Here is a 25,702-nt window from a genome sequence, read left to right as displayed (position 1 = left end):
GATTAAACAAATGACCCCTAGGGGGCATGGTACCCGGGAGTAACTCAATAGGGCAATCATAGGGACGATGAGGAGGGAGTTTGTCAGCTGATCGGGGGCAGAATACATCAGCAAACTCCTGGTAAGGCTCGGGCAGTTTCTTAAGTACCTCAAGGGCCCGTACTGGCATTACTGGATTCGGATTCAGGCATCTAGCCTGACACTTGGTTCCCCACTGAATAATTTGACCCGATTCCCAATTAATTATAGGGTTATGAGCTCTCAACCAAGGGAGGCCTAGAATCAGGGGGGGTTTTACCATCCTGATCACAATAAGGTGGATCACTTCCTTATGGGAGGCCCCCACGGTTAGTAGCACTTTTGGGGTAAAAGAGGGTGTAAGACCCTGTTGAAGAGGGGTGCCATCAATGGCTGCCAAGGACAGTTCAGACCCCAGGGGGGCAACTGGTATGCCCAGTTCAGAGGTAACATCTTGGTCTAGTAGGTTACCGTCTGCCCCGGAGTCGAGAAAGGCCATGACTTGACAGGACTTCCCATCCCAGGATATGGTAGCCAGCACCAGGATGCGGCGAGTGGTCCAGTCCAACGGGTCTGGGGGGGTCCCCTCTGCACCCCCGATACACTGGAACTTTACAGGCCCTTTGCGAGGGCATGTCCTTGCCCTATGACCAGGATCGCCACAGTAAAGACAAAGTCCATCCTGCAAACTCCGATTCCGCTTGGCGGGGGCGAGTTTGGATGATCCAATTTCCATGGGTTCCCCCAGGTCAGGCAGAAAGGATGGAAACTTTGTAGGTGGTGTGGCATTGGGAGTATTCACCAGAGGCCTAGGTTTCAACTGAGGGGGAGAACGACTCCTGGCTCTTCGGACGGCTCTCTCTAGGCGGCGCTCCCGGATCCTCCGGTCAAGGTGGACACAGATGGACTGCTGTATCGCAGAATCCAAGGTGGATGGAGAAGGGAGATCCAACAGCAGGTCTTTGACTTGGTCGCTTAGGCCTTGACGGAAGCGATAGAGTAGAGATGCGTCTCCCCAGCAGGTACAGGTGGCCCAGCGCCGAAATTCTGCTGCATATTCCTCCACGGGACGTCTCCCCTGAGCAAGGTATTCTAAATTTATTTCCGCTGTCCGGCTCAGGTCTGGGTCATCGTAAATCACCCCCATGACAGCAAAAAAGTCAGTGACCGAACTGAACGCCGGATCATCCGGTGGTAAATTGAATGCCCACCTCTGCGGTTCACCTTTCAGGAGGGAGATGACCACTCCAATCCGTTGACGGGTTGTGCCGGAGGCAGTAGAGAGAAGCTGAAAGTATAGAAGACAGGAGTCCCGGAAGTTGGGGAAATCTTCTCTGTTTCCTGAAAATTTCTCCGGTAAAGGAATCAGGGGTTCAACTGGCACAGCTGGACTGGATACATTTGGACCCAAGTCTTGCCCTGGGTGTGATCGTAGTTCGCCTGCCATTTCCAGGAGGCGCTCACGAACCTTTGAGGGGTGACCGGTGGGAGCCCCTAATGCCAGCTCCTGTAGGCCCCGTTGGATTTCCTCCATTAGGGCTGGGTGGTGTGTGAGTGGCCCGATATACTGTAATGCGCCTGGGCACACAAACCACAGCCAACTCCAGATATCCTTGAATCAGGCTTTATTTGAAATCATACAGCACAGCAAGGGTTAAGTCCAATAAAGCGAAGTACAGAGGGATAAGGCAAATGCAGGTCAAGAACAATCCGAGGTCAGGGCAGGCAGCAGGCAGAATGGTCAATAACAATCCAAGGTCAGGGCTGGCAGAGTTCAAGCAGGGTGAGTTTCAGACCAGGTCACTAAGGTAATGACAAGCAGACAAACTTTTAAACACACAAAGACACACCCAAGCACACTGTGGTAACAGAGGCTATATCGGGCAATGGTGTAAAGGACAGGCTCTCCTTAAATGGCCAGGATGACCAATGACCTTGCGCCACCTGGCACCGTCTGATAGGAGACTGGGTAAATCCCCTGCGGCTGATTGGCCGCAGGGAATTCAAACTAACTATGTCCCGCCCCGGGGCGAGGCAGCCGAGTGCCACGCCCTCGGGGGGTACAAGAGGGACGCATAGTAACACGCGCACCTCTTCCCACAGCACCCCTAGGACGTGCACTACTTTGCACTTGCAAAGGAGTGCTGACAGCAGGAATATCCTTAACCACATCTAAAGGGATGCAAGGGCTGCTGCCTGGCTGAACAGTAGTTTGGCCAGGGCGGATCCCTCCGCCTGCAGACACAGACAAGCTGCGAGCAGAGCCATGCTGCCTGCTACAGCGGCGTCTCCCTCTGTGGCTGGGAACCCCAGGGACACCGCGGGCTCGCAGGATGGGTAAGTTCCTTACACTCAGTAGGCCAGTCGGAATTAGGAATTTACTAAATTACAGCTAAGGGAAGGGAGGGGAGTAGCGGTCGGCTGGGATGGGCTAAATCCCAGACGGCTAGGGGGTGTTCTAAATTAAACGGTAACACCGTAAGTGCCGCCTAAACCGGCGGTTCTCCTATGTGGGGGAATGTGGCAGGTCAATAGGGGAACAAACTGTAACTTTCAAAACCGTATCCATTCGGGGGAAAAGCCAACATTATATCAAATCCAATGGACTTCAGGCAAATCTATGAAAAAGAATAGGCCACAGCACCTCCAGTAGATATATAGAATCCAGGAGGAAGACAAAAGGCATAAAAAGAAAACATAAACAGATCCTGTCTTGACATATTATCCAGGATACCCTCCCCACAGCCCTTGTTAGCCTTCTGATCCAAACCGAGGGACATAGCAAAATGAGGAAACTGGGAACCTCACCCAATTAAGAGTTAAAGGGGAGAAAAAAAAAAATAGAAAACATCATACATTACCATTGGGCTGACCCGCCTGAAGGCCTGTGTGAGGGTAACCATTTAAAAAGATAGAGAACTAATGGCCGCCTCAAATACAAAACAGAAACATAAATGTCCAAATAAGGATTCAATTGTTCGGGTGTTTAAGGCACTGTAAAGGAGAGTCCCTTGCCTTTCCACTGGGACCATCTCAAACGGGCTGCGGGGCTTGCATCCATGCAGTCGTTGAAGTGTGGGGATCATTTAGTGGTGGGAGTCGACATGGGGTTGGAAGGATCTGTCCCTGAACCAGGACCTTGCTGCCGTCCAGGCGAAGAAGCGTTAGGGGTTGTTGTTTGGCGTTGATCCGGACGATTAGAGGACCCCAAAGTTAGGGATAGTGGTACTTCAGGCCACGCCGGTAGCTGTACTTCAGGAAGCTGTAAATTCCACAAGAACTGTGATAAGTCCTCCGGACCTCTGAGGATATAATTCCTACCGCCTGATCTAGCAATTAGGTGGAATGGGTACCCCCACCGGTATGGAATATTCCGCTCCCGGAGCATATCCAGTAAAGGTCTGACAGCTCTCCGAAGATCCAGGGTATGTTTGGATAAATCCGGCAACAATTGTATTTGGGCCCCAGCGTATTCGATAGCATTGGTAGCCCTGGCTTTACTCATAATGTCCTCTTTGGTTCTATAAAAATGAACCCGACAGATCACATCCCTTGGACGTTGTGGATCTCTTCCCTTGGGACCTAAAGTCCTATGTACTCTATCAATTTCAATGTCCCCATCTGGGGGAATCGCCAACAGCTGAGCAAAAATGGTGTACGCAGCAGTATATAACTCAGAATTAGGTACTGTTTCGGGCAAGCCGCGTATACGTATATTGTTGCGCCTATTGCGGTTCTCCATTTCATCCTGCATTAGGTACAGCATTTTAATTTGGGCCGCCTGGCGCTCCAAAATACCCTCGTGGGATGCCAGTTGAGAAGAAAGTTCCGCACATGTGCTTTGAAGAGCACTAGTAGTATTAGAGACCTGTTGTAAGGTCTGTTGGATATGAAGAAATTCCGCTTTGCAGCTGGCTTCAAGTCTCCCAATACTGTGGTCGAGATCTGAGCGTGTTGGGAGCGCCCTTAAGTGGGCTTTCCAATCCCATTCATCCTCCTCTATCCCCGGGGAAAACAAGGCCCTGGAGGATTCCCCCATAGGAGATAGGGCACTGGTGGGCAATGATATGTGGTCAGGGGAACCAGTTACCTGACCAGATGATTGGATCTCCATGTCCAGGGCTGTCCCTCTAGCCCTCTCAGGGGAGTTTCCGGTAGATGTAGGGCTGTGCCGGACCGCGTCCATCCGCGATCCGGCGTCATCCGAAAATTGAGGCCGCGGCTTTGCGGCCTGGACGCTCGCGGGATACCGGCGTCTCCCCGCCGGGACGGCTCTTCTGCCCCCCCTTCGTTTTAGGGCCCATCGGGTGTAGTGTGGATGCACCTGCGTGCTGCTGGATCGGCTTTTCCTCTTCACGGAGTACGGAGCAGTGCGATTCTGCTTCCTACTGCGCCATCGGCTGGCCACGCCCCCCCTTTATGTTTTTTTATGTGGTTTGCTCTGTTTCTTGCGTTGATAAAGAGAACCACAGTTTTACTTACAGGACATAATAAAAAAATAATTTGGCCCTTAGCAAGCTCTAAAATTATTTAAATCTAGCTCCAGGTATAAAACAACACACAACAGATCCCACTGTGCATTATTTATTTAACAAAAATTACGTCAAAATTTAAAGGTCATGTATGAAAAACTAAGTACACCCCATTTTTAACAGGTTTTTTCTAACTACCTTTACCAGCATTAACGTCAAGTTTTCATTTTCTATATGATGTTTTCAGTCTCTTGTGGATGAATTTTGGCCCACAGAGAACTTTATGGTTGAGTCAATTACTGGAAAATGCAAAGGACTACAAAAAAGCCCAAATCATCACCTCTCCACCACCGTGCTTGATAGTTAGTATTAAATGATTGGGTTGATATGCTGTGTTTGGTTTCACTTTGGTCTAATTTGTCCAAAAAACATTGTTCTAGAAATCTTGCTGTTTGTTTAGAATAAACTTGGCAAACCTAAGCAGCGTTGCAACGTTCTTTCTACAGAGAAGAGGCTTTCTATCTGTTAACCCTTCCAAACAAGCCATACTTGTTTGGTCTTTTTCTAAATGTAGTGTCATGAACTTTAACATTAACCTCCCTAGCGGTTCATTTCTTTCCGGTTTTATATGTCTAAAAGCGGTATATTGTTTTTTATGAAATTTTTTTTTTCAGTATAATATGTTAGTATGAGTATAATAAAGTTTAAAACACAAAATCATGTAAAATTATTACATTAAAAAATCTATATATTTTTTAAATTTTATTTTTTTATTTTTTTTTTTAGAAATACATATTATATTCATACTAATATATATATACTGTAAAATAAATGTTCTTTAAAACAATGTACTGCTTTTACACATATAAATCCAATGTATTGCATTCAATTCAGTTATTTTGTATTGAATGACGTACAAATGAATTTTGAATTTCCCGCCCCGCCGACAACGTACACACGCATTGACGTCACCAGGTGCAGAAGCCAACTCCGAACTCCTCCGAACATCGGGTGCAGAAGCCAGCCGGAGGAATAGAAAAGAAGACGGAGATCGCGGCAATGGACAACGCGGGACGCCGGCGGATCAGGTAAATCTCTATTTACTATTACCTCCCATAGGATTACCTACCCCGAATGTGACTCAGGGTTAACGCTTTTAGCAACACTCGGGGTTACCTCTAGGGAGGTTAAACATGTGATATGTCCCCTAATGACAGATCCTCAGTGCAGACTTCAGTAATAGACCCCCAGTGGAGACCGTAAATGACTAACAGACTGCAATGACAGATCGCCACTGCAGACCTATATCATAGACTCCTTAATGATAAATCCCAAGCACAGACTTCAGTGAAAGACCCAAGTTCAAACCCAAGGAATAGATTTCTGTGTAGACCACAGTTACATACCCCCAGTGGTCAGTAGAAATCAGTTACCTTTCTTCCTATGTCTGTGTCCCACCCTGCAGCTCCCTTCCTCCTACTCACTGCCAGGACTAAGTAGGGTCTGTTGGGCAGAATCCATTCAGAGAAGCAGACAAGTATAGGACAAATGTTCCTGTGATGGTATTACCTTGATTTGTGGGATAGCAGGATTACATTATAAACCTGGGACAGCTGGTGTTGTTGAAAGGTATAGTACTGTAGTCCAACAGAGAGAACTGGGTAAGGCTGACAATACTGCATAGTATTTCAGTGGAGAAATGACACTGTTGTCTGCTTAAACAGAAGTTAGGGAGTTCAGTGGAGTTCTCTCAATATATAGAGTACATTTTTAAGTCTTTAGATATTAGTTTACATATCATCTGTCTAAGGGGATTCACATTACCATCAAATGTTTCGGCAAAGTCGTAGCATACAGGCACCCCATTAACTATATTACTACCCTAACAAAGGAAATTAATTCTTTTTGTTTTTCCAGGGAATTTTTTCTAGCTGATATTCTGATATGTGCCTTTAAATGGTAAATGTTACTAATCTAGGATAATAAACGACTCATGGTAGTTTGCTGGTCTAGAAAACTTGCTGAGCAAGCAGGTAAATAAATCTCTAATTTGTTTTTTATTGCAGTCACAAGCACTTATGTGAACGTTTATTGTTATCCATTTTATACAATGCCATTAAGAAAGCTAATTAAATATATTACATGGTTTTTGCTTTCCCATGATCATTTTTTTCAATATTTTTTTTTCTGTATACAGTATTGTTCCACATTTTATTTTTTTGAATGGTACATGTATATGAAAATCCAACTAGACCCTTTTCTTTAACTTTGAAGCAATTTTAGTAATGTTTGGTCCCCTGTTAGAGTTAATTATGTTGTCAACGAGAACTACTGTGAATGGCTGGAGAGAAGGTGTCCGTGCATGTGAGCAGATAGTGGTGGGCAGGAATTAGTCATAGTGTGGGGAGCTGTTTATTGTATGATTCCTATTTATTACTTCTTCATCACAGTTGCCTCAAATGCCTACCACTCATCGGTATATGCAATGAGATTGGCTGTAGGCACTGATTGACAAGTGGTGGCCAGACAGGATTGGCAGAATAGCCATGGCATACACAGTGTGTCTGCTCATGTCAGCGCTGTTAAAAGTTGTCGTGTCCAGAGATTTTGAGCTAAGGAAGGTGCAGCTTGACAGGTAATTTGAAAATATATAAATCAGTGATATCCCCAAATATTCACTGCTAGTTCTTCAAACTGTAGGTGTTTTAAATTTTAGTCATTGATTCAGCTGTTGTGGATGTCTGGTGAATGTCTCACATTTACTACTTTATAAATATTTCCCTGTAAAAAATATGTATTAAATATTCAATTATCCTGATTTCCCCCAATATTTGGCCAAGATTCATCCTGGTCTGATTTGATAGAAAATGTTTTTTAACTTTGATTAAAACTGATTTATATGGGCATTTGCTCAGAATCGCTAATATAGTTTTTTTTTATTTATTTGTTCACATTTTGCTCTTGAATTGTAGCTTGATGTGTATCATACTATTCACTTTGTTCATTACTTAATGAGTGCAAATTTGAAATTTGCTCAAAATTTGCTGACTTTTCATCTAGAAACATATTGCTATTATTCCTTTCAACCCTCCAGTTTGTTATTCATAAACTGATTATTTTATTTCACTAGTGCAATGTATGTCAGCATGTCCTTCCTAAACCAACCCTGTCACTATACAAGATTAGGTGTACTAGTGAGGACTTGTTAAAAATTGTCCAGCAGCAGCAACTCTACAATCAGAACTATGACCTACTACCCATTGCCCACTACATTAATACTATGTCTTGATGAAATAATTAATAGGAAGATCTACAGTGTGCAGTAGGGAAAGCTGTACCCCTACACGCCCACAAGTGTCAATACTAGTGGTATCTGACAGTGATATCTGAGATGAGATGAAATGCTATTCTTTATTTATTTTATCTGGAAACATGGCCTTTTATGTTTGCCCTTCTTTACCCAGCTTGAAATGTTGTGGTGTGGCTGGCTCCATAGGTCTGTTGAGCCTTGCATCATGGTTTACTGTTTGTTCTTAATACAGTCTTGTTTTTTTGCTCAGATTAGTGAGGACACTGAATAAGCATCCCTAACTGGATTCAGTAATAATCCATTCCAGTCTGCTTCTGTGTTCTTCATTATTCTGACCCAAGTCAGGCTCTTCTCATCTATGATATTATTACCACCTTTGCCTCCAACTTAAAGCAAGCAGGTGTTCTACAATGGCCAACACTTCTCCCTTAAAATGTAGGTGTCTGTGCATGTCTGTGATGCACACTTGAGCCCTATGAGTGTCTTCATAGGTTTTCCACCTAGTTATGAAGTTTCTTCAATTTAAACTGTGTAATGTATGCAATATTGCCCTTCAAATTGTAGAATTGTCACTCCACATCATTCCATCATCATTGGTTGATGTCTTACTAGTCCATTGTCCTCTTATATATTGGCTATTAACAGGGCCAGATTTGTCTATGAGCCACATAAACCATAACCTAAGGTGCCGTCAGCATTAAAGGCAAAGGGTCTGATTTATTAAAGCTTTTCAAGGCTGGAGAGGATACACTTTCATCAGTGATGCTGGGTGATCCAAAAAAACTGGAATGGATTTCTTCAAAGTCATATGCTATTTGCTGTGTTTGCTATGGAAATGTTTTCAATCTTGGAACAGATCCATTCCAAGTTTGCTGGATTACCCAGAATAATTGATGAAAGTGTGTTCTCTCCAGCCTTGGAGAGCTTTAATAAATCAGGCCCAAAGTGTTTAAGGTGTCTTGGTATCTTCTGGGTTGTCATACCTTCCTCTGCATGATTTAACACATGTTAGCTGCTAGCTATATGACATCCTGAAGGTCTAGATCTAAAATCTAAAGGTACATTGTATAATAATAGTGTGCAATGCATGTTAGATACCTTTGAGTTAAATTCCATAAACATCTTCAGGCAAGCATATGATAGAGCAGCGGTCGCCCGTGAGTGGGGTCAGGAGAAGGACCCCGCTGGGGGGACGCACCAGCCACAGCCACAGAACACGTCCCTGTACAAGTCCCGGGCTTAGGAAAATGGGTGGGCTGTGTCCCTCGACATAACCCACCAACTCTCCCATCTCAGGCTTAAGCTACGTACACACTTCCAATTATTATCGTTGGTAAACGAACGACGAACGATCCTGCACGATATCTGCGAACGATCGTATAGCACCGATCCTGTACATACAGATAACGACACGATCGTTCGCAGATATTGTACACACGATAGATGCGATCGTTTGAACGATACAGGAAGTGACGTGCACCACAGGAAGTGAGCGAACGTTCGTTCACCGCGCATGCTCAGACCATGGACGATCAATGAATGACCGTACACACGATAGATGGTCAACAATTGTCGTCCAATCCAATCCGCCGGTCCGGTCGTTCATTTCCAACGACTATCCTCGTTCGTCGGCGTCGTTGGTTACTTTTTTTACGAACGATTTTTGCCCAATCGATCGTTCGTCGTTCGTTTGTCGTTCATTTCCAACGATAAAAATTGGAAGTGTGTAGATCTGTGATGGGAGAGTGGGTGGGGCTATGTCAGGATGACGTCACTATGGGTGAGATTTCTACCCCTTTGATTGACACCCGGCTCCCTGCGCATGTGCGGTCAGGAGCCGGCGATTTTAGTGGCCCGCGGAAACCAAAATGGTTGGCAACCACTGATTTGGAGTACCTTAACCAGTTGCAAACCTGTCATCAGATCATCCTGTGGTACACAGTAGGACATGTTTCCATTTAATATACAGCTTACTTTTTCCATTTACCTCTTGTTTTTATGTTTTGTCCCCTTAGATTGTAAGCTTGAATAGTCAGGGCTCTTTCTCCTAGTGTTTCCAATACTGCTGTTTGTATATCTCTATTCAATATTAATGTATAATATATAATGTGTAAGGTGTCTGATAATATAGACCAAATAACGGGTGTATCCTTGGAGTTTTCACCGTAGAGTTTTCTCTTTCACTTTGCAAGCTCATCCATAGGCAAATATAAGCGTTCGATAGTGCCTTTCCTTATTAATACAGCTAAAGCAATGATACCACAATATTGGAAAGACGCCGAGAGCCCCCCCTAAAGCGATCAGTCGGGAAGGTGGATGAGTTGTGCTTTTTGGAATACCTGCATATAATAACTTCTGCATAAAGACAGGTTGCTCAGAGGTGGCCAGATGATTTGCTAAAGATACAGAGGAAGATACAACCGGTGTGACTATGTAAAGTGCAGTATATGCTCTCCAAGTAATATGTAGGTTAAATCTCAGAATTATTTGCATTTAAACTTAGTCATCAGTTGTTGTAAGTTAAAACCAAATGTGCTTTCCAAGTTGTGTTTTTGAAACTTTTTAGTTCATGCAAAGGATTGTATACCTTTTCGTGGAAGGTCTCTTTCCTTCTCACTTCCTCGTTCTTTGTTGATAAACCTATAATATGCAGAATTGGTATGGGTTTCAAATTGTTAAAGCAAGGATGGAACTGTTACACCCATCCTATTATTATGCAATGCGGTTTATATCTTTAATTGTTATCTAAAAGTATTCAATGTTCTGCTATTTTCATACCTTACCATGATTCCTGTAACAAAGTAATGTACATTTTTATCTCAATTTCTCAATAAAAAACGAATAAAAACAGGTCATATTGTTAAAAAATGCTTTAATAATTCCAATACTACTAGTATTAACCGTCTAGGTTCATGCGGTATCCAAAGGTGTTCCACTTTAGGTTTCCTCCAGCAGCTGTGCTCTTTCTATCTATGTAGATGTTAGGCAATGATGAGGTTCTATTAGCAGCAAAGTGAGAGATCTTATAAGATTTTGAAAACTGCACAAATCTGGAAGAATACTAATAGTCTTTAATGGAAGGGGTCCTGCAATGTTTACTACTGTCTCCTTCCTATGAGCAGGGAGACCAGTCATCAATCACCTTACCACTACTCACCCCCTTAGTTCAGTTCCCAAGCAGTGCTGATGATATAATGTTATCACTACCTATTGGACACTGGGAAAAGTGGGAAAGTATTAGAGAAAAGGCTTTGGAGAATAGAAACATGTACATACTATATACTTCACTGATATACTGTAACAAAAGCTCTAGCGTATGTAGAATGAGGTTCTTGTATGTAAAGTAAATATTTCCTTTGCCAATGCATGATGAAGTAGGAAGGTCAAATAATGTTTTTTGTGCACACATTTTCTTGCAAACCACTGCTGCATTTGGCCATCAGGATCAGGAAAAGAAAGTCATGTGTGAGCTCCAAGCTTACACAGTCTAATATGGGCAGACTTTCTCAATGGCCATGGGGTCAAAAACATTATTTCAGCCATTTTGACTATTTCAGTTAAAGAATAGCCTTCCTTACTGTCAATGCTTGGGGTACCTGTGTCAAAGCAAAATTCAGGTTTAACACAGCAAAACCTGAGCAGAGATGAAGGATGGGCTCTGGACTGAGCCTACCATTCAGATCTTTTAATTATGGGCTATAATTTTCTAAATATTCTTTGGGAAAAATTGAAGCAACCCTTTTTTTTTAGATATAGAATGTTTTTTTCTTTTTGAAGTAATGAAAAAAGACTACAAATTGTATTGCACAATATAGTTTATTGAATATAAAATAACATAGATGCGCCCAGTTCCCTGTTGCACTGAATATAATATAAAAGCATTCTCAAATATCACTGAGGAATATGTATATCAGTGCTATAGAATTGCATTCTTGATTACACTTTCTCTTCTTTTTCATTCACTTTCTGCGATATGACTTTACCGTCTACCACCTCCTCCACGATTGTTGTGACTTTCCTGGTTTTACTTGGTTCTGTTAAAAACAATGAAAGAGAAGAGTACTAAGTGCCTAATAACGTTCTGGTGACACTAAGCAATTACATCCAACTTAGCCTAGCCCAGCAATTCCAGACAAGTCTAACCCTATGGCTGATAACACAGAGGATCATAGGATCCGTTAGGCAACCTAAGGGAATGTTTACCAGCCCCTATGGAATTTCTTCCTTCATAGCAAGACCAGTGAGATGATGCTTGCATGCTGCCCCTCTAGTGAGAAAGGTTTAGTGAAATCAAAACCAAGGCATAAGTGGAAGGTTGTCATCAAGAATTGAGTTAGTCACCCATGTGATATTATAATATGTAATATTAGCCTAAGTGCTTAACTAATTTATGACTTGTTATGTCCTGGCTAAATATTATCCAAGTTACTACATTAACAGTTGTAATCCATACAAGTGAAATGTTTTACTAATATTTGCAATTTTCTTAACTCATTCTTGTTAACTATATAGCATAACCAATAAAGTGACACCACTATCTCTAATACATTTATGTCACTGCCTTAATTGGATTGGACAAATGAGGAGTATCAGTATATTCTGTGCTCTGCCATCCTGTAAGCATGTTGGCTGTAGTAGACTGACAGCATTGTGAAATGCTTTAATTACACTGTTGCCTTTCCCTCTCCTGGTCTACCTTTCTGAGGCCAGCTATCCAAGAAAGTACAGGAACATGACATATTTACTAGCTACATATAAAAGACATTTATGGATTTTTTTTTTACATAAATATAAATTGCCATAAGGTTTATGTTTTTAAATATATGACTGAAGCTCAGCTTTAAACAGATTGTATATAAACAGCATGTCCTTGTAAAAAAATACTTACCCTTCACTGGAACTGGTTGAGGTTTATATTGCCATCTAAAAAATGTAAAACAATATCTGTTAATATTTCATAATGTATTATATATAATTCATATAATGTTTTTCTTTTTTATTAATATTATGTTATGATATGTAAATAAAATGCTGCTGTATTTGCACATGGGTTAAAAATAATGCACAAAGGCAAACCAAATATGCATGTGCCAAAACGGGTCCTGCATGAAAAAAATAGAAGATCAATTAAATAAGTGTCTCTATTTCCCCTGTAAAAGGGTATATATCCCCCAAAGATTACCTGCGAATAAGAGCACCTTGTCTTGTGACTGTTGTTCATATATATAGCAGGATATCCTTCTGACATTATTCCAGCACTATGGCAGGTGTATTTTAAGATAAGTAAATTGGAAACTGAAGAGTAAAAGTTCGCACATGTTTTGTGAACATTACAAGGAGTTTCCACTCCATTTTTTTATGCTAACTATCAAAGAAATACCCATAACTACAAGTCCTAAACCAGACAAGTCTAAGAACTTGAAGGTTGGAAACTAGGCTTCTCCATTGATGTCTAGTCCAAGAACTAGAAGGTTAGAAGCCAGGCTTCTCCATGGACGTCTAGTGCAATAACTAGAAGATTACAAGCCAGGCTTCTTTATAGACTTCTAGCCCAAGAATTAGAAGATTGGAAACTAGGCTTCTCCATGGACGTCTAGTGCAATAACTAGAAGATTACAAGCCAGGCTTCTTTATAGACTTCTAGCCCAAGAATTAGAAGATTGGAAACTAGGCTTCTCCATGGACGTCTAGTGCAATAACTAGAAGATTACAAACCAGGCTTCTCCATTGACTTCTAGTCCAAGAACTAGATGATTAAAAACTAGGCTTCATTGACATCTAGTCCAAGAACATAGAGTTCTAGTCTAGTTAGAAACTAGGCGTCTTCATACCTAGGATTACCCTTAACTTTAAAAAAAAATCAGTTATCAAGAAGCTCAGTGTTGCAAAACTAATGGTCTTTGAGGCAGAATTTAGGAGCTGCTTAGTAGACCCTGAATTTGCTTGATAGAATATACTTTCCTGGTGGCCAGGAAACTCCTTTTTCAAACTTTAGTTCCTCTGCTGCACTTTCAACCATCCACCAGACTAAAGATAGGTATTCCTACCAACATTTTGCCATTTTAAACTTACGGCTCTCCATCAATCAGTCTGCGATATGTCTCAATTTCCATTTCCAGGCGGGTCTTGATGTCCAACAGAAGTTTGTACTCTGTATTTTGACGTTCCATATCAATTCGGACCTGGCTGAGCTGCTCTTCCACGTTTCCCACAAGGATCTGTAGCTGTGAGAGCTGTGTGCTATAACAACATTCTGTTTCTGCCAATGAGCCCTCCAAGGAGGATTTCTGTTAATAGGAATAATAAGCAATAAATACGAAAGACAGTAAATCCTTGTGAATTTACCACATTGTTTTGGTTTGGGCTTTTTGGTAAAACCAAAGTAACAAAGCTAAGACTGGATTAAATACTCACCTTCACTCGTGTATACCTATATGATGGAAGTTGAGCATAACATTTGTGCTGACATTTTGGAACCTAGTGGCCTATTTTACAAGATGTGGGTACAAGATGAGTACTTAGACCTTTCACTTTGTCAGATAGATTTGGACACTCTTGGTCAGTTCTCTTTAATGTAAATGTCATCAGTGCACAATGATTATGCCTTTTTACTTTGCATAAGGCAGGGAAGGCAAACATTGTACTAGCACAGGGGCTCTTTTGTACATGAATGTGTTATTTAATTAGTTTAGAGCTACTATTAAGAATGTGCTATTGTAGGCAGAATAGTGTGTTCTTCATATGTACAGCAACTTTACATCGTAAAAGAGATCATACAAAAAAAGGATCTTTTTTTCATTTGTTTCCTTATCTATTGGACTCCTCTCAACACCTCTTGCATTCTCTTCCTGCCTACAGCTTTCTAGACACAAAATGTCCAGAGCTCTCTGAAATAGGGAAACAAAGAAGTTTTTTGAATTAATACATTCTTGACTTTTTGTACCGCTTTACCTTGCTGTCTACTGGTCTTCTACTAACAACTTCACATTATCCATATTGTCCATTATTGGGGCAATGTCATAATGTCCTATTATAATCATCTCATTTATAGCTTCTTTATTTTATAGACATTGTAATCCCATACCCTTTATTATGCTTATAAGAAAAATTACCAAAGCAAGTTGTGCTTGGAGCTCAATTTCCAGTTCTTGAACTGCACGTTTAAGGTCTGATAGTTGAGTTTTATGGCTTTCAACCATTTCACTGCTGTGTGAGATCTCCTTGTTAAGTTCTGCGCTCTGCAAATATAATGAGAAAAGTCACAAAATCATATATACTGCATGTTAAAAACATTTGTAAGCTAGTAATAATTGTAAGCTAGTGTTAGGCTTTATTTGGTAATTACTTGCTTCTGTCCAAGGATGGCTATGCTGATCCTTCATACAGAGAAGGGGTAAGCATAGCCACCCTAAGACAGAAGTTGTGCCCAGGGCACTAGATAAAAATAAAGGACATAAAGCCAAAGTAGCCAGCATGTCTAAGGAATAATAGGCAGTAATATATTACATTTTTGGTTCTTGGGCTTAGATACACCAGCTAATCCAGACAGTCAGGTTCTAAGAAAGAAAGAACAGCCTAGCCTATGGCTGAGACTTCAAGTTTACCTTTTCTCTGAACCATTCTTCAGCCTTTCGCCGGTTCTGTTCTGCGATTTCTTCATATTGATTGCGCATGTCATTCAGGAGCCTGCTCAGATCAACACCAGGAGCTGCATCCATCTCTACATTAATTTCTCCCTTCTGTCCTCGGAGAGCTTTCATTTCCTGAGAAATTTAGAAAATTAGCCATAACTATGTTATGGAGAAGTTGTTTATGCATATTCAATGTTGAATGATAGCTAAAATAGTGTACTAGAAACTTCTACTGGTATCCAACAATCATTTTCAACTACAATGAGAAACTTAATATTACCAGGGGATCCAATTTTGTAATGCTTCTAGTTGCTGGTTTACCCTCACCATGTCTCAGAAATGTATTGATCAGTGCGTGGATCCTATTTGTATTGCTTTTCCTGACCTCCGCCCCCAGGTGTTCAACAAGCAAATACTAATATTGGTATTCTAGCACCCACTGTTTCTCTTTTAACTTGGCACATCCCAAAAATAAGTCTTATTCCCCAAGAGATGAACCATGTTTAGAGAGAGCATTCCTGTATCTATAACAGACATATCTTGTACAACTGATTACCAGCCTCTGTTATAGAGAATGGTAACTCATTGGTAGAGAAGAGTAAATAGACCCTCTATGGAACTTTTTAATTGCCTATAACGTATAGTGATTTGGAGGTAAAACAGTATAAAAAGCCTAAAATCATCTTTGAGGATGCATTATGTACCTCTTCGTGGTTCTTCTTTAGGTACAAAATCTCTTCTTTTAGACTTTCAATCTGGGGTTCAAGGTTGGACTTAGCAAAGGTCAATTCATCTAATACTCTACGGAGACCACAGATGTCTGCTTCAACATTCTGGTGAATTATTGCCTCAGTCTCATATCTGAAATAAAACATTTTATTACATAATTTTATGTTTAGGTAGTTCCTCGTGTTTTAATAATTCTAACCAGAATAGTCAATTATTTAAATAATGTGACACCTAGGTTGTCTTCTGCTACGCCTTCTGTTATGTCACATAGGTGCCTTGTGTTTAGGCAACCAGTTCCACTTAATAGGCTCTCAACTCACCACAACACAGGAAAATAATAAAGGCATGGCAATGCACAAGCTCTGTTTGCTTATTGAGGTACCATATAGTGTGAGTGGGACCCCAATACACTATACAGTAAAAGTCAGTATACAATGGTGTATTACAGCATGCGTACTATGAATGTTGCTAAGAGAGTGTCCTGTACACTTTTTTTGTCTGTTGTGGTGTGTTGACAGCCCATTTATCATGAGTCATTCTATTGTGAGCGAAGCATTGGGAAATACAATTTGGCTATGTGGTGTTATGTGCTAGTGAGAATCTATTCCAATCAGGCCTTGTTATGTCTTTTTGTAATTATCCTTCATAGATGAAACAACTGGCACCCAGTGTACTGGGTGGCTGACAGCCTTTCAGTTGCTGATCAGCTGCCACCACTGTCTCTCCCAATATAAATAAACATTAAAGAATGGTTTAAACTTGATGATGTTGGCATTTATCTGTAGTGTACTACAAAATGTTTTATTCTCTTTAAATTCAGCCATACGCCCATTACGTTTCTGGTCATGGTACATATTTAATTTCAGTCCGGAATTGTAGAGACGGTGCTTAGGACATCTAAGATTTGATGCTGTGTAATATGTTGGCACTATATGATACTGTTTAGTAATATTAATAATATGGTGCAGAAGAATAGAATCTGCCCATCTGGCCAGATCTTACACAGGGCTAGAGACTCCTTCTTAATCTCCACTTAACAGCAAAGGAATTTAGAGATTAAGTATTATTTAGGATGCCAGGACTACATTGTGGTGGAAAGGGAAGAGGGTCACATTTACTTAGAAAACAGTGTTTCAAGAGGGTAAAAAGAGCATTAGGGAGGCTCTAGAAAAGTCGTGCGTGTGATGAAGTGAGTAGTCATTAGTAGGTCATTGGAGGAGCGATGAGAGCGGCTAGGGGGGGATTTTTCTATCAGGGCAAAGAAAGTTAAGTGGGGCAAGTGCTGTGGAGGGATTTGTGTATCAGGTAGGTAGGTGGGGCAAATGCTGTGGAGGGATTTGTGTATCAGCTAGGTAGGTAGGACAAGAGCTGTGGAGGCAAAAATGAGTATATATATATGAAGGTAAGTGAACTTCTGCACGAGTAAAGTACGGGTTCCCTTTAAGGATCTGGTATAAAAACAGTGTTTGCAAGTTATTGTGTAATAACAACCCATGAAAACTTTGAATGAGACTATGTCTATGTTGCATTCATATTCAGCCTCATTTAATATTTGCATGGCTTATTATTCTTAAGAATTGGTTTATCTGATTTTGCAGTGAAGCTAACTTTTCTACATGACATACATAATATAGGAAGAGTACAAATTCTTTTAACTTACTTCATCCGGAAATCATCTGCAGCCAACTTGGCATTATCAATCTGCAAAATAATCCTGGCATTTTCTGTACTTTCTATTAGGATCTAGGATTCAAACAAATAGTGAAGGTATATTTTTTTTTTAGTTCATGTTGGTAAGCAAAAAGGAATCACCCACAAGCATCCTATAACCTCTGCAAACTTTGATCTTGTAAGGCCTTTTCACTTAAGCACTCACTATCCATCAGTAAGAGAACTGCATCCTCCCATATGCAGGACCAGCAGTACTGTAAATGAGGACACCAAGAGCCTGCCTACGAACTACGAGTGAAGAAGGGAAAATAAGAAAGCCAGCTGTTGGGGGAACAAGGAATAGGATAATTTAAGTTTCAGTTCCTAATGAAAAAAAAAAAGCATTTTGTCCTTGCATGGGAGCCCAAATTCAACAACAACAGATAGTGACACTTTCTCAATGTGATTCAAAGTTTAGGAGGGGCGAAATTGAGAACTACAGGAGGAGAAGAACTTACATAAGAAGCCCTAGTGTTGAAAGGATGGTGGTTAATTCACCAGCAGCATGTATCAAAAAACAGAAATATGCATATTTTGACTTCAAACTTCTGTATAAATCTACGATCCATGTAATTACCTAAAATGTAATGTAAAAGTAATAGCAGATGGCAACTCATTGATATTTAGATTTCACACACTGAAACTAAAGATTGTTCATTGATAGCATGCCAACTGTTACTATATAATATTGCTCTGATGTAATAATGTAGGTACTTGCCAAATACATTTCTGTGATGGAAATGATTTTCAAGATAATACATGTACAATCATTTATCAATCAAATCAGATTTTCAAAGTAATCCATAGGAACCAAAAAGTTTATTTAATTCTAATTATAAAAAAAATTCTAATTGTATGGTCTAGATGCCTTTTATGTATTATGTGTCTGCATTTGGCATACAGGGTGCACACTGCAGTGGAGGCTTTACTAATTACTGAATACACAGGTAAGCATATTTTAACCCATTGTATCCTCCGAAACTGTTACATTTTTGGATACAATGCTAATATATACAAATACTTGACTTCATCTAGGCTATAATTACTGTTTGTTTGTTCCTGGCAATAACTGAAAGACAAAAAGCCAGGAAGCCAGTTGAAATCTAAAACAGCAAAAGCGGTTTAACAAGGTTAGAAACCAAAATTTAGCCAACACATGTTCTCTTCAAGAACACATACAGATTGACTTTTATACCCAATACAACAATTCCAATCATCTCAATACCAAAGTAGAGCATCTTAATTATCCAAAAAATATCAGTGTTCGTTAGCATATATGCTGAACATGTATGCATCCAAGGCGGGAGGGAAGATCACAATGGGTTTAGAGGTTCTGAAACTTTACTAGAAGCTGGTAAAACTCTAAACTATCATTGTTATGCCTTAAATATAGCCTGTGATTCTACTCACAATTGCTTTCTAAAACAATCCCTATTTGGCTGTCATGTTGTCCTAGCTTTACTAGTTGGTGAACCTCTGTCCAGGAAAAAAATAGCAGACTGTTAGACTTCCAACCTACATACTTCTAGATCATACAGCGAACTGGTATTTTTGGTAGAGGTTCAAGAATTTCAGCACAGGTATATATCCCATAACAGGTTCAATAGAGTAATAATAGTAGAAGCAATAAGCTGTGTAACCACAAAATAGATATCGGTCATTGCTGATCATTGTTACTATATTATTGAAACTAATCAAACTAATCCATGAATTGGTCCAAAAATTTACCCTGTTTTTGAGATCCTCAATAATGGAGAAGTATTTACTGTAATCCCCTGGAGTAGTTTTGGTCTGGTGTTTTAGGTACCATTCCTTAATCTTTGCTTCAAGGTCAGCATTGGCATCTTCTAAGGCTCGCACTTTGTCCAGGTAAGATGCTAGTCGGGTGTTAAGGTTCTGCATTGTCTCCTTTTCACCTCCTTGCAAGAGGCCATCATTTGAGCTAAAACTAGCACCAAAGTGTTCAGATCCCTTAGCCAGGTCTAAAGCCAAACTGCTGATTCTGTGGCCGCTGATACTACCACCCACTGATGATCTAACTGACCCACTTTTCCACTGGCAAGACATGATGCTGAGTGCTGGATCCAACTTTCCTAAATTTCAGAGAGCTTCTCGAAGATCTGCACAACCTTTCTTGCATGAACGTATTTATACATGTACCTTGGATGGGTGTAGTAGGTTCTTTTCTTCATTTTTTACAATAAAACAACTCATAAATCCTGGATGGATTATTATAACTTGAACATATGAATAGTTTCTTCATTTTGTTTTGTTTTCTGTTGGCTCTTAATTCCCCCAGGCAGTCTGGCTTGCTTTCATTGTTTCTGTTCAGTTTCTAAATGCTAGGTGTTAAATCTGCAGGTTTTAAAAAAAACTTTGAAGTTTGTCATGTATCACTTGATTGCTTTGTCTACCATAATAATGGCAAAGTCAGTCAGTCGTGAACATAATTGTTATGTTTTATTTTATATTCAATTTTTTAGGCACTGTCTAGCCAAAGCCGTCAATTTTTTTTGAGGTTGGAACCTGATTCCTGTATTAGAAAAATTATTCTTTATAGTATATATATATTTAGTATATATCTTTTATTCATGTAAATGGTCTTCATATATTAGTAAGTAACAGTAAAAATGTCAAATTTGGCAAGATATTCCTTGAATATGCTCACCTTTCATTTTTTTAATAGCAGTTTTGGTGTGCTGGTTTCCACCACTAACCCATCTAGATGGAGTTTGTATGTGCCCAACAATATGATACAATTATTTTATGTATCAGTTTGTAGTAAAAGGCTTAAAATAGTATTATTAGTATTAATATTAAGATTAGCATTGTATATTCAAACATCAACTGGCTACAATGATCAATGTAGACCACAATAGAGGATGATCAGCAAGGATAGACATATACCAATAAAGTTTTCTGATACGTACCACAGCCTTCAAGATTAACATTGTAAAAATGATCTGATTTGCATTTCCACATCTCATGAAAACTGTAGTCCTAAAGGTAACGGATATATTTATATATACAGTAGTTATACACTCAACGGCCTTTTTATTAGCTATACTTTGCTAGTACCAGGTTGGACCCCTTTTGCCTTCAGAACTGTTGTAATTTATTGTTACATGGATTCAACCAAGGTGCTTGAAACATTTCTCTGGGATTTGTGGTTCATATTGATATTATATTGCATCACGCAGTTGCTACAAAATTTTGGATTGTACAAAAAATCCATCAGAAGATGGCTACAGTGCAGTCATGAAGGGATGGAGATGGTCAGCAACAACACTAACGTACACTGTGGCATTTAAACAATAGTCGTTTTGTACTAAGGAGCCCAAAATGTCAAAAGGGATGGACTTGAGCCTTTATGACCAAGTAAATATCCACCACACCATTACACTACCATCACTGGCCTAAATTGTTAATACAAGGCAGGATAAATTATGGCTTTTATGTTGTAGATGCCAAATTCTGATCCTACCATCTAAATACACAGCATAAATGGAGACTCTTCAGACCAGGCAAAGCTTTTCCAAACCTATTTTATCTAAGTTTGGTGAGCTCCTGTAATTGTATCTTCATGTCCCTTTTTGTAGGTGACAGAAGTGTGACTTAGTATGAACTCCTGCTGCTCTAGCCCATGAGCTTTTAGGTTCAATTTGTTGTGTGTTCCGAGATGCCCTTCTGCATACCTCTGTTGTAACAAGTGGTTATTTTATGGTTTATTATGTTTTATTAAGAAAGGCATAGAGAAATATAACATGCATTTTGTACAACAAGAAAGATCCAATGCTACAATGTTATAATCAAGATAAACCAGGATAAAAAAAGGCAAAGTAAAAGAAAGTAAAGAAAAAAAAACATAAAAGTAATGATCATACATTAAACATAAAATCTGATTTAAGGGCAGAATGGGCATGGACTTGGGAAGGAAAATATGGGGGGGGGGGGCACCATTTATTTGGAAGTAGAGTGAAAGTGACCTTGGGGTAGCATTTCGATGTCTGGGAAGGAGAACCTAGCCGTGATTTCAATTTGGAAGAGGTGCTATAATGTTCCCAACAGGCCCAACGTGTAGTAAATTTATCCATACAATCATTGTCAAAGGCTCTAATTTCTTCCATTCTCATAGATTCATTGATCTTGGAAACCCATAAAGCTATTGAGGATAGAGTTATTTGCTTCCAAAATAATGGAATAAGCTGGCGGGCTTCTGCCATAAAGTGACTGTGTAGGGCCTTTTTTGAAGTGAAAGATCTGGAAATAAAGAAAGTGGGCCCATTTCTGGAGTGGGAGTCAAAGTAGTAGCGTAAATATCTAAGCATATTGCGAAGATCTCTCGCCAATATGGTTGCAGAACTGGGCAGGCCCACCAAATATGCAGGTAAGTACCTTCAGCCCCACCACACCTCCAGCAAGTACTGGGCACTTGGGGAAACATACGGTGTAGCTAGACCGTGTCTCTATACCAACAGGATAAGATTTTGTAATTTTTCTTCTGGGTGTATCCACAGACAGAAGTTTTATGAGCAGTGAGCCAGTCTAGCTCTGCTAAACCTCTGTTAAGGTCCTTATGCCATTCTGCTTCAAATTTTGTGGGTTAAATTCCAACAATGGCGATACAGGTAGAAAAAAATGAAAAGCGATCCAACCCCTCTCCACTCCACCAAAAAAGGTTTTTCTTATAGATGAACGTTAAATGATTTTGTACTGCTCATTCTCTACTTATTTTATACTAAATGCAATCGCTAAATGTTTCCACTTTGGTCAACATAGTAGTTGCAAAATGTTTATTTTACAAGCTGTTAAAGCCTTGTTAATTATTTCAATAAAATCTATTGTCTAGACTTTACAAGTGTTGAATTGTTACTCCAGATTCTGTGCTGGTACATTGTACAACTAGAAGTCTGAGATATGAACTTATCCTAATCAAGGAGCAGGGCTAACAAATAGGGCTCAGTGTTTAATCTGATGGATGTGAAGACACATGAAATACTGGTATTGCAGACTTGTATCTCAGAAGGATTTGGGTGTCTTTAGCCAGGGTTTGGCTATCAAAGAACGCCTAACTGCATACAATTTGCCTTCCCCTTGTTTTGCACTTTTGTCCTCCTGTCAACAACAATAACATTTATGGGCAAAAAGAGAAGACGAACAATAAAATAATAGGCTATAATTTTAAAAAGGTATTTTTCTTTTGATCTGTAGGTAATTAAATGTTAACATTGACTAATGACAAGATTAATGTCAAGTTGCTATATATTTATTTATCATATTTAAAGTGATTGTTAGATCCTTTTGAGGTTTCTCAGTTGTTAGGGGTTTAATTTGACAATTGCCAATAGATATTAGATGACAATGTTCCCACAGTGATGAGAAAGGTTAATTACTTGGTGTCTACAGTGCATTTATTTCTCCATAAAGGGAGTAGGTTGGTCAGAAAACCTTGTGTGATCATTATGTTTTCCCTGATATTTAAAGTGTCTGCACGCAAATACCCCTTTCTCTATTTACGTAAAAACTAGTTAGTGTGATTTAGGAATATATATATCTCCATATAATATAAAAATTTATATACAATTAGGGAAAGAATTATTTTATCCCCTGCTAATTTTTTTCATTTGCCCTCTGACAAAGAAATGACCAGTCTATAATTGTAATGGTAGGTTTATTGAAGGTGTGAGAGACAGAATAACAACAAAAAAACCCTCAAAAACCCAGTGCTCAAAAGTCAGAGCTTGATGTGCTTGATGTGAGAACGGTGACGAACCTACCCAGAACTACACAAGGGGAACTTGTCAATGATCTCGGGGCAGCTGGGACCATAGTCACCAAGGAAACAATTAGTAACACACTGCACCCCGAAGGCTGTAAATCTTGCAGAGCCCTCAAGGTCCCCCTGCTCAAGACAGCACATGTACAGGCCAGTCTGCAGTTTGCCAATGAACATCTGAATGATCAAGATGAGTACTGGGTGAAAGTGTTGTGGTCTGATGAGACCAAAATTGAGCTCTGGCATAAACTCAACTCACCGGAGCAGGAGGAAGAGGAATGCTGCCTATGACCCCAAGAACACCATCCCCACCATCCAACATGGAAGTGGACACATTATGCTTTGGGGGTGTTTTTCCGCTAACAGGACAGGACACCTTCACCGCATCGAAGGGACAATGGACGGGGGCATGTATCGTCAAATCTTGGGTGAGCACCTCCTTCCCTCAGCCAGGGCAATGAAAATAGGTCGTGGATGGGTATTCCAACATGACAATGACCAAAAAGACACGGCCAAGGCAACAAGGGAGTGGCTCAAGAAGAAGCACATGAAGGTCCTGAAGTGGCTTAGGCATTCTCCAGACCTTATTCCCATAGAAAATCTGTGGAGTGAGCTGAAGGTTCGAGTTGCCAAACATCAGCCTCGAAACCTTACTAACTTGGAGAGAAGTGGGACAAAATCCCTCCTGAGATGTGTGCAAACCTGGTGGCCAACTTCAAGAAATGTCTGACCTCTGTGATTGCCAACAAGGGCTATATATATTCATATGTATAAAAAATATATATATATATATATATATTATATATATATAAATATTTCTGCAGAAAGTTTGATGAAAATGTCGGGGTCAGGAGCTTTACAATTGACTTGTAAATTTGTCTTTATTTTTCCAAAATTTTGTAGCAAGATTTTTAAGGTGTTACTACAGTGCAAAATACATGGATAAAATACAACAATGATGTATTACCATGATGTTGTACCTGCCGAAAGGAAATATTCATCTTGATCTGGAGAGCCTAAATTATGTGAGTCCTTTTCAACTACTGGTGCAGTGCTCCTATGCAATGCCACAGAAATAAGAAAATCACAAGACACGTTCAAGACAATGTAAAGGCAAACTGTTAAGTTTCTGGATATATTGGTAAGGGTAAGGGTAAAAAGGGTAAAAAAGGGTCTCTTCTGCAATAAAGAATCTGTCTGTCTTTCAAGAGTTTGAACTTATTATTCATTTGACAGCGCCATCACCATTCTCCAAGTGCAAACTCCATAGGGATACAATAAGAATGCACTCCAAAGTGAGGAATCAAGGAGTTTTGTTCAGTACAGTCCCCTGGCTGTCAAAGTAAAACCCTAACTGAGGAAAGACCTATCTTTATTAGTCACAGACTACAGAAATTTCCAAACGATTAGGTGGTGGCAATCACCACCCAGGATGTCAGTGCTACACGTGTAGTTCACGTGCAAGCATGTCTCATTATACATAATACACAGCCCGTGTAATGCGTAGTGGCCTCCACAAGCAGATAAGCCAGACATTCACAAAGAGAAAACTTTTATTACAACATAATAAAATCATTATGATCCACCCAGCAGAGCTCTAGCACAGAGCGGAATTTATAGTACATAATTATTAACAATTATGCCAATTGTACTCATCCCTGTCGACATTTATCTTTTCTTTGAGATGGGAAATGGGCTGAAACTCATTCTGTAATCCTTTAAAAATCCTTTAATTTTAAGATATTGTGTCGTGTGGAATGACTGATGGGTGTGACGAGTAATAAACTTGGTTCAGACATATCTCTGATGCCATGGCCTGACAATTCTATTTAGAAATCATGGATGTCCTTAAAAGGTGTAAAACAGGTAATCAGAACGCGAGAGTGTAACACATTTCTATTATTCAAGCTGCTTAATGTACTGTATATATACTTAACCAAGATTTCATTTCAAAAGACTTTTCAAAACATTAGGAGGGTCTGTTTATAAGGGTTTTCACCCTTATAAATATTCACAGAACTTTTACTCAACTTTCTTACTATTTTCATAACGGATT

At 40.0% G+C, this 25,702-nt stretch overlaps 1 protein-coding gene across 1 annotated transcript; it reads right to left on the bottom strand.

The window, feature by feature from the left end:
- Window positions 1-11,647: 11,647 nt before the first annotated feature.
- LOC140333252 (keratin, type I cytoskeletal 17-like) lies at window positions 11,648-19,962 on the bottom strand. Its single transcript, XM_072414794.1, has 8 exons — window positions 19,599-19,962; window positions 17,821-17,903; window positions 16,136-16,292; window positions 15,405-15,563; window positions 14,913-15,038; window positions 13,873-14,087; window positions 12,689-12,723; window positions 11,648-11,834 (listed from the first exon to the last, which is right to left on the bottom strand). The coding sequence occupies exons 1-8, from the start codon at window positions 19,935-19,937 to the stop codon at window positions 11,737-11,739; spliced, it is 1,212 nt and encodes a 403-aa protein (XP_072270895.1). The 5' UTR covers window positions 19,938-19,962; the 3' UTR covers window positions 11,648-11,736.
- Between the last annotated feature and the right edge of the window lie 5,740 nt (window positions 19,963-25,702).

The sequence above is a fragment of the Pyxicephalus adspersus genome, chromosome 6 (genome assembly GCF_032062135.1).
Source record: "Pyxicephalus adspersus chromosome 6, UCB_Pads_2.0, whole genome shotgun sequence".
Taxonomy (NCBI): Eukaryota; Metazoa; Chordata; class Amphibia; order Anura; family Pyxicephalidae; genus Pyxicephalus; species Pyxicephalus adspersus.
This window is presented reverse-complemented; position numbering and strand designations above follow the sequence as displayed.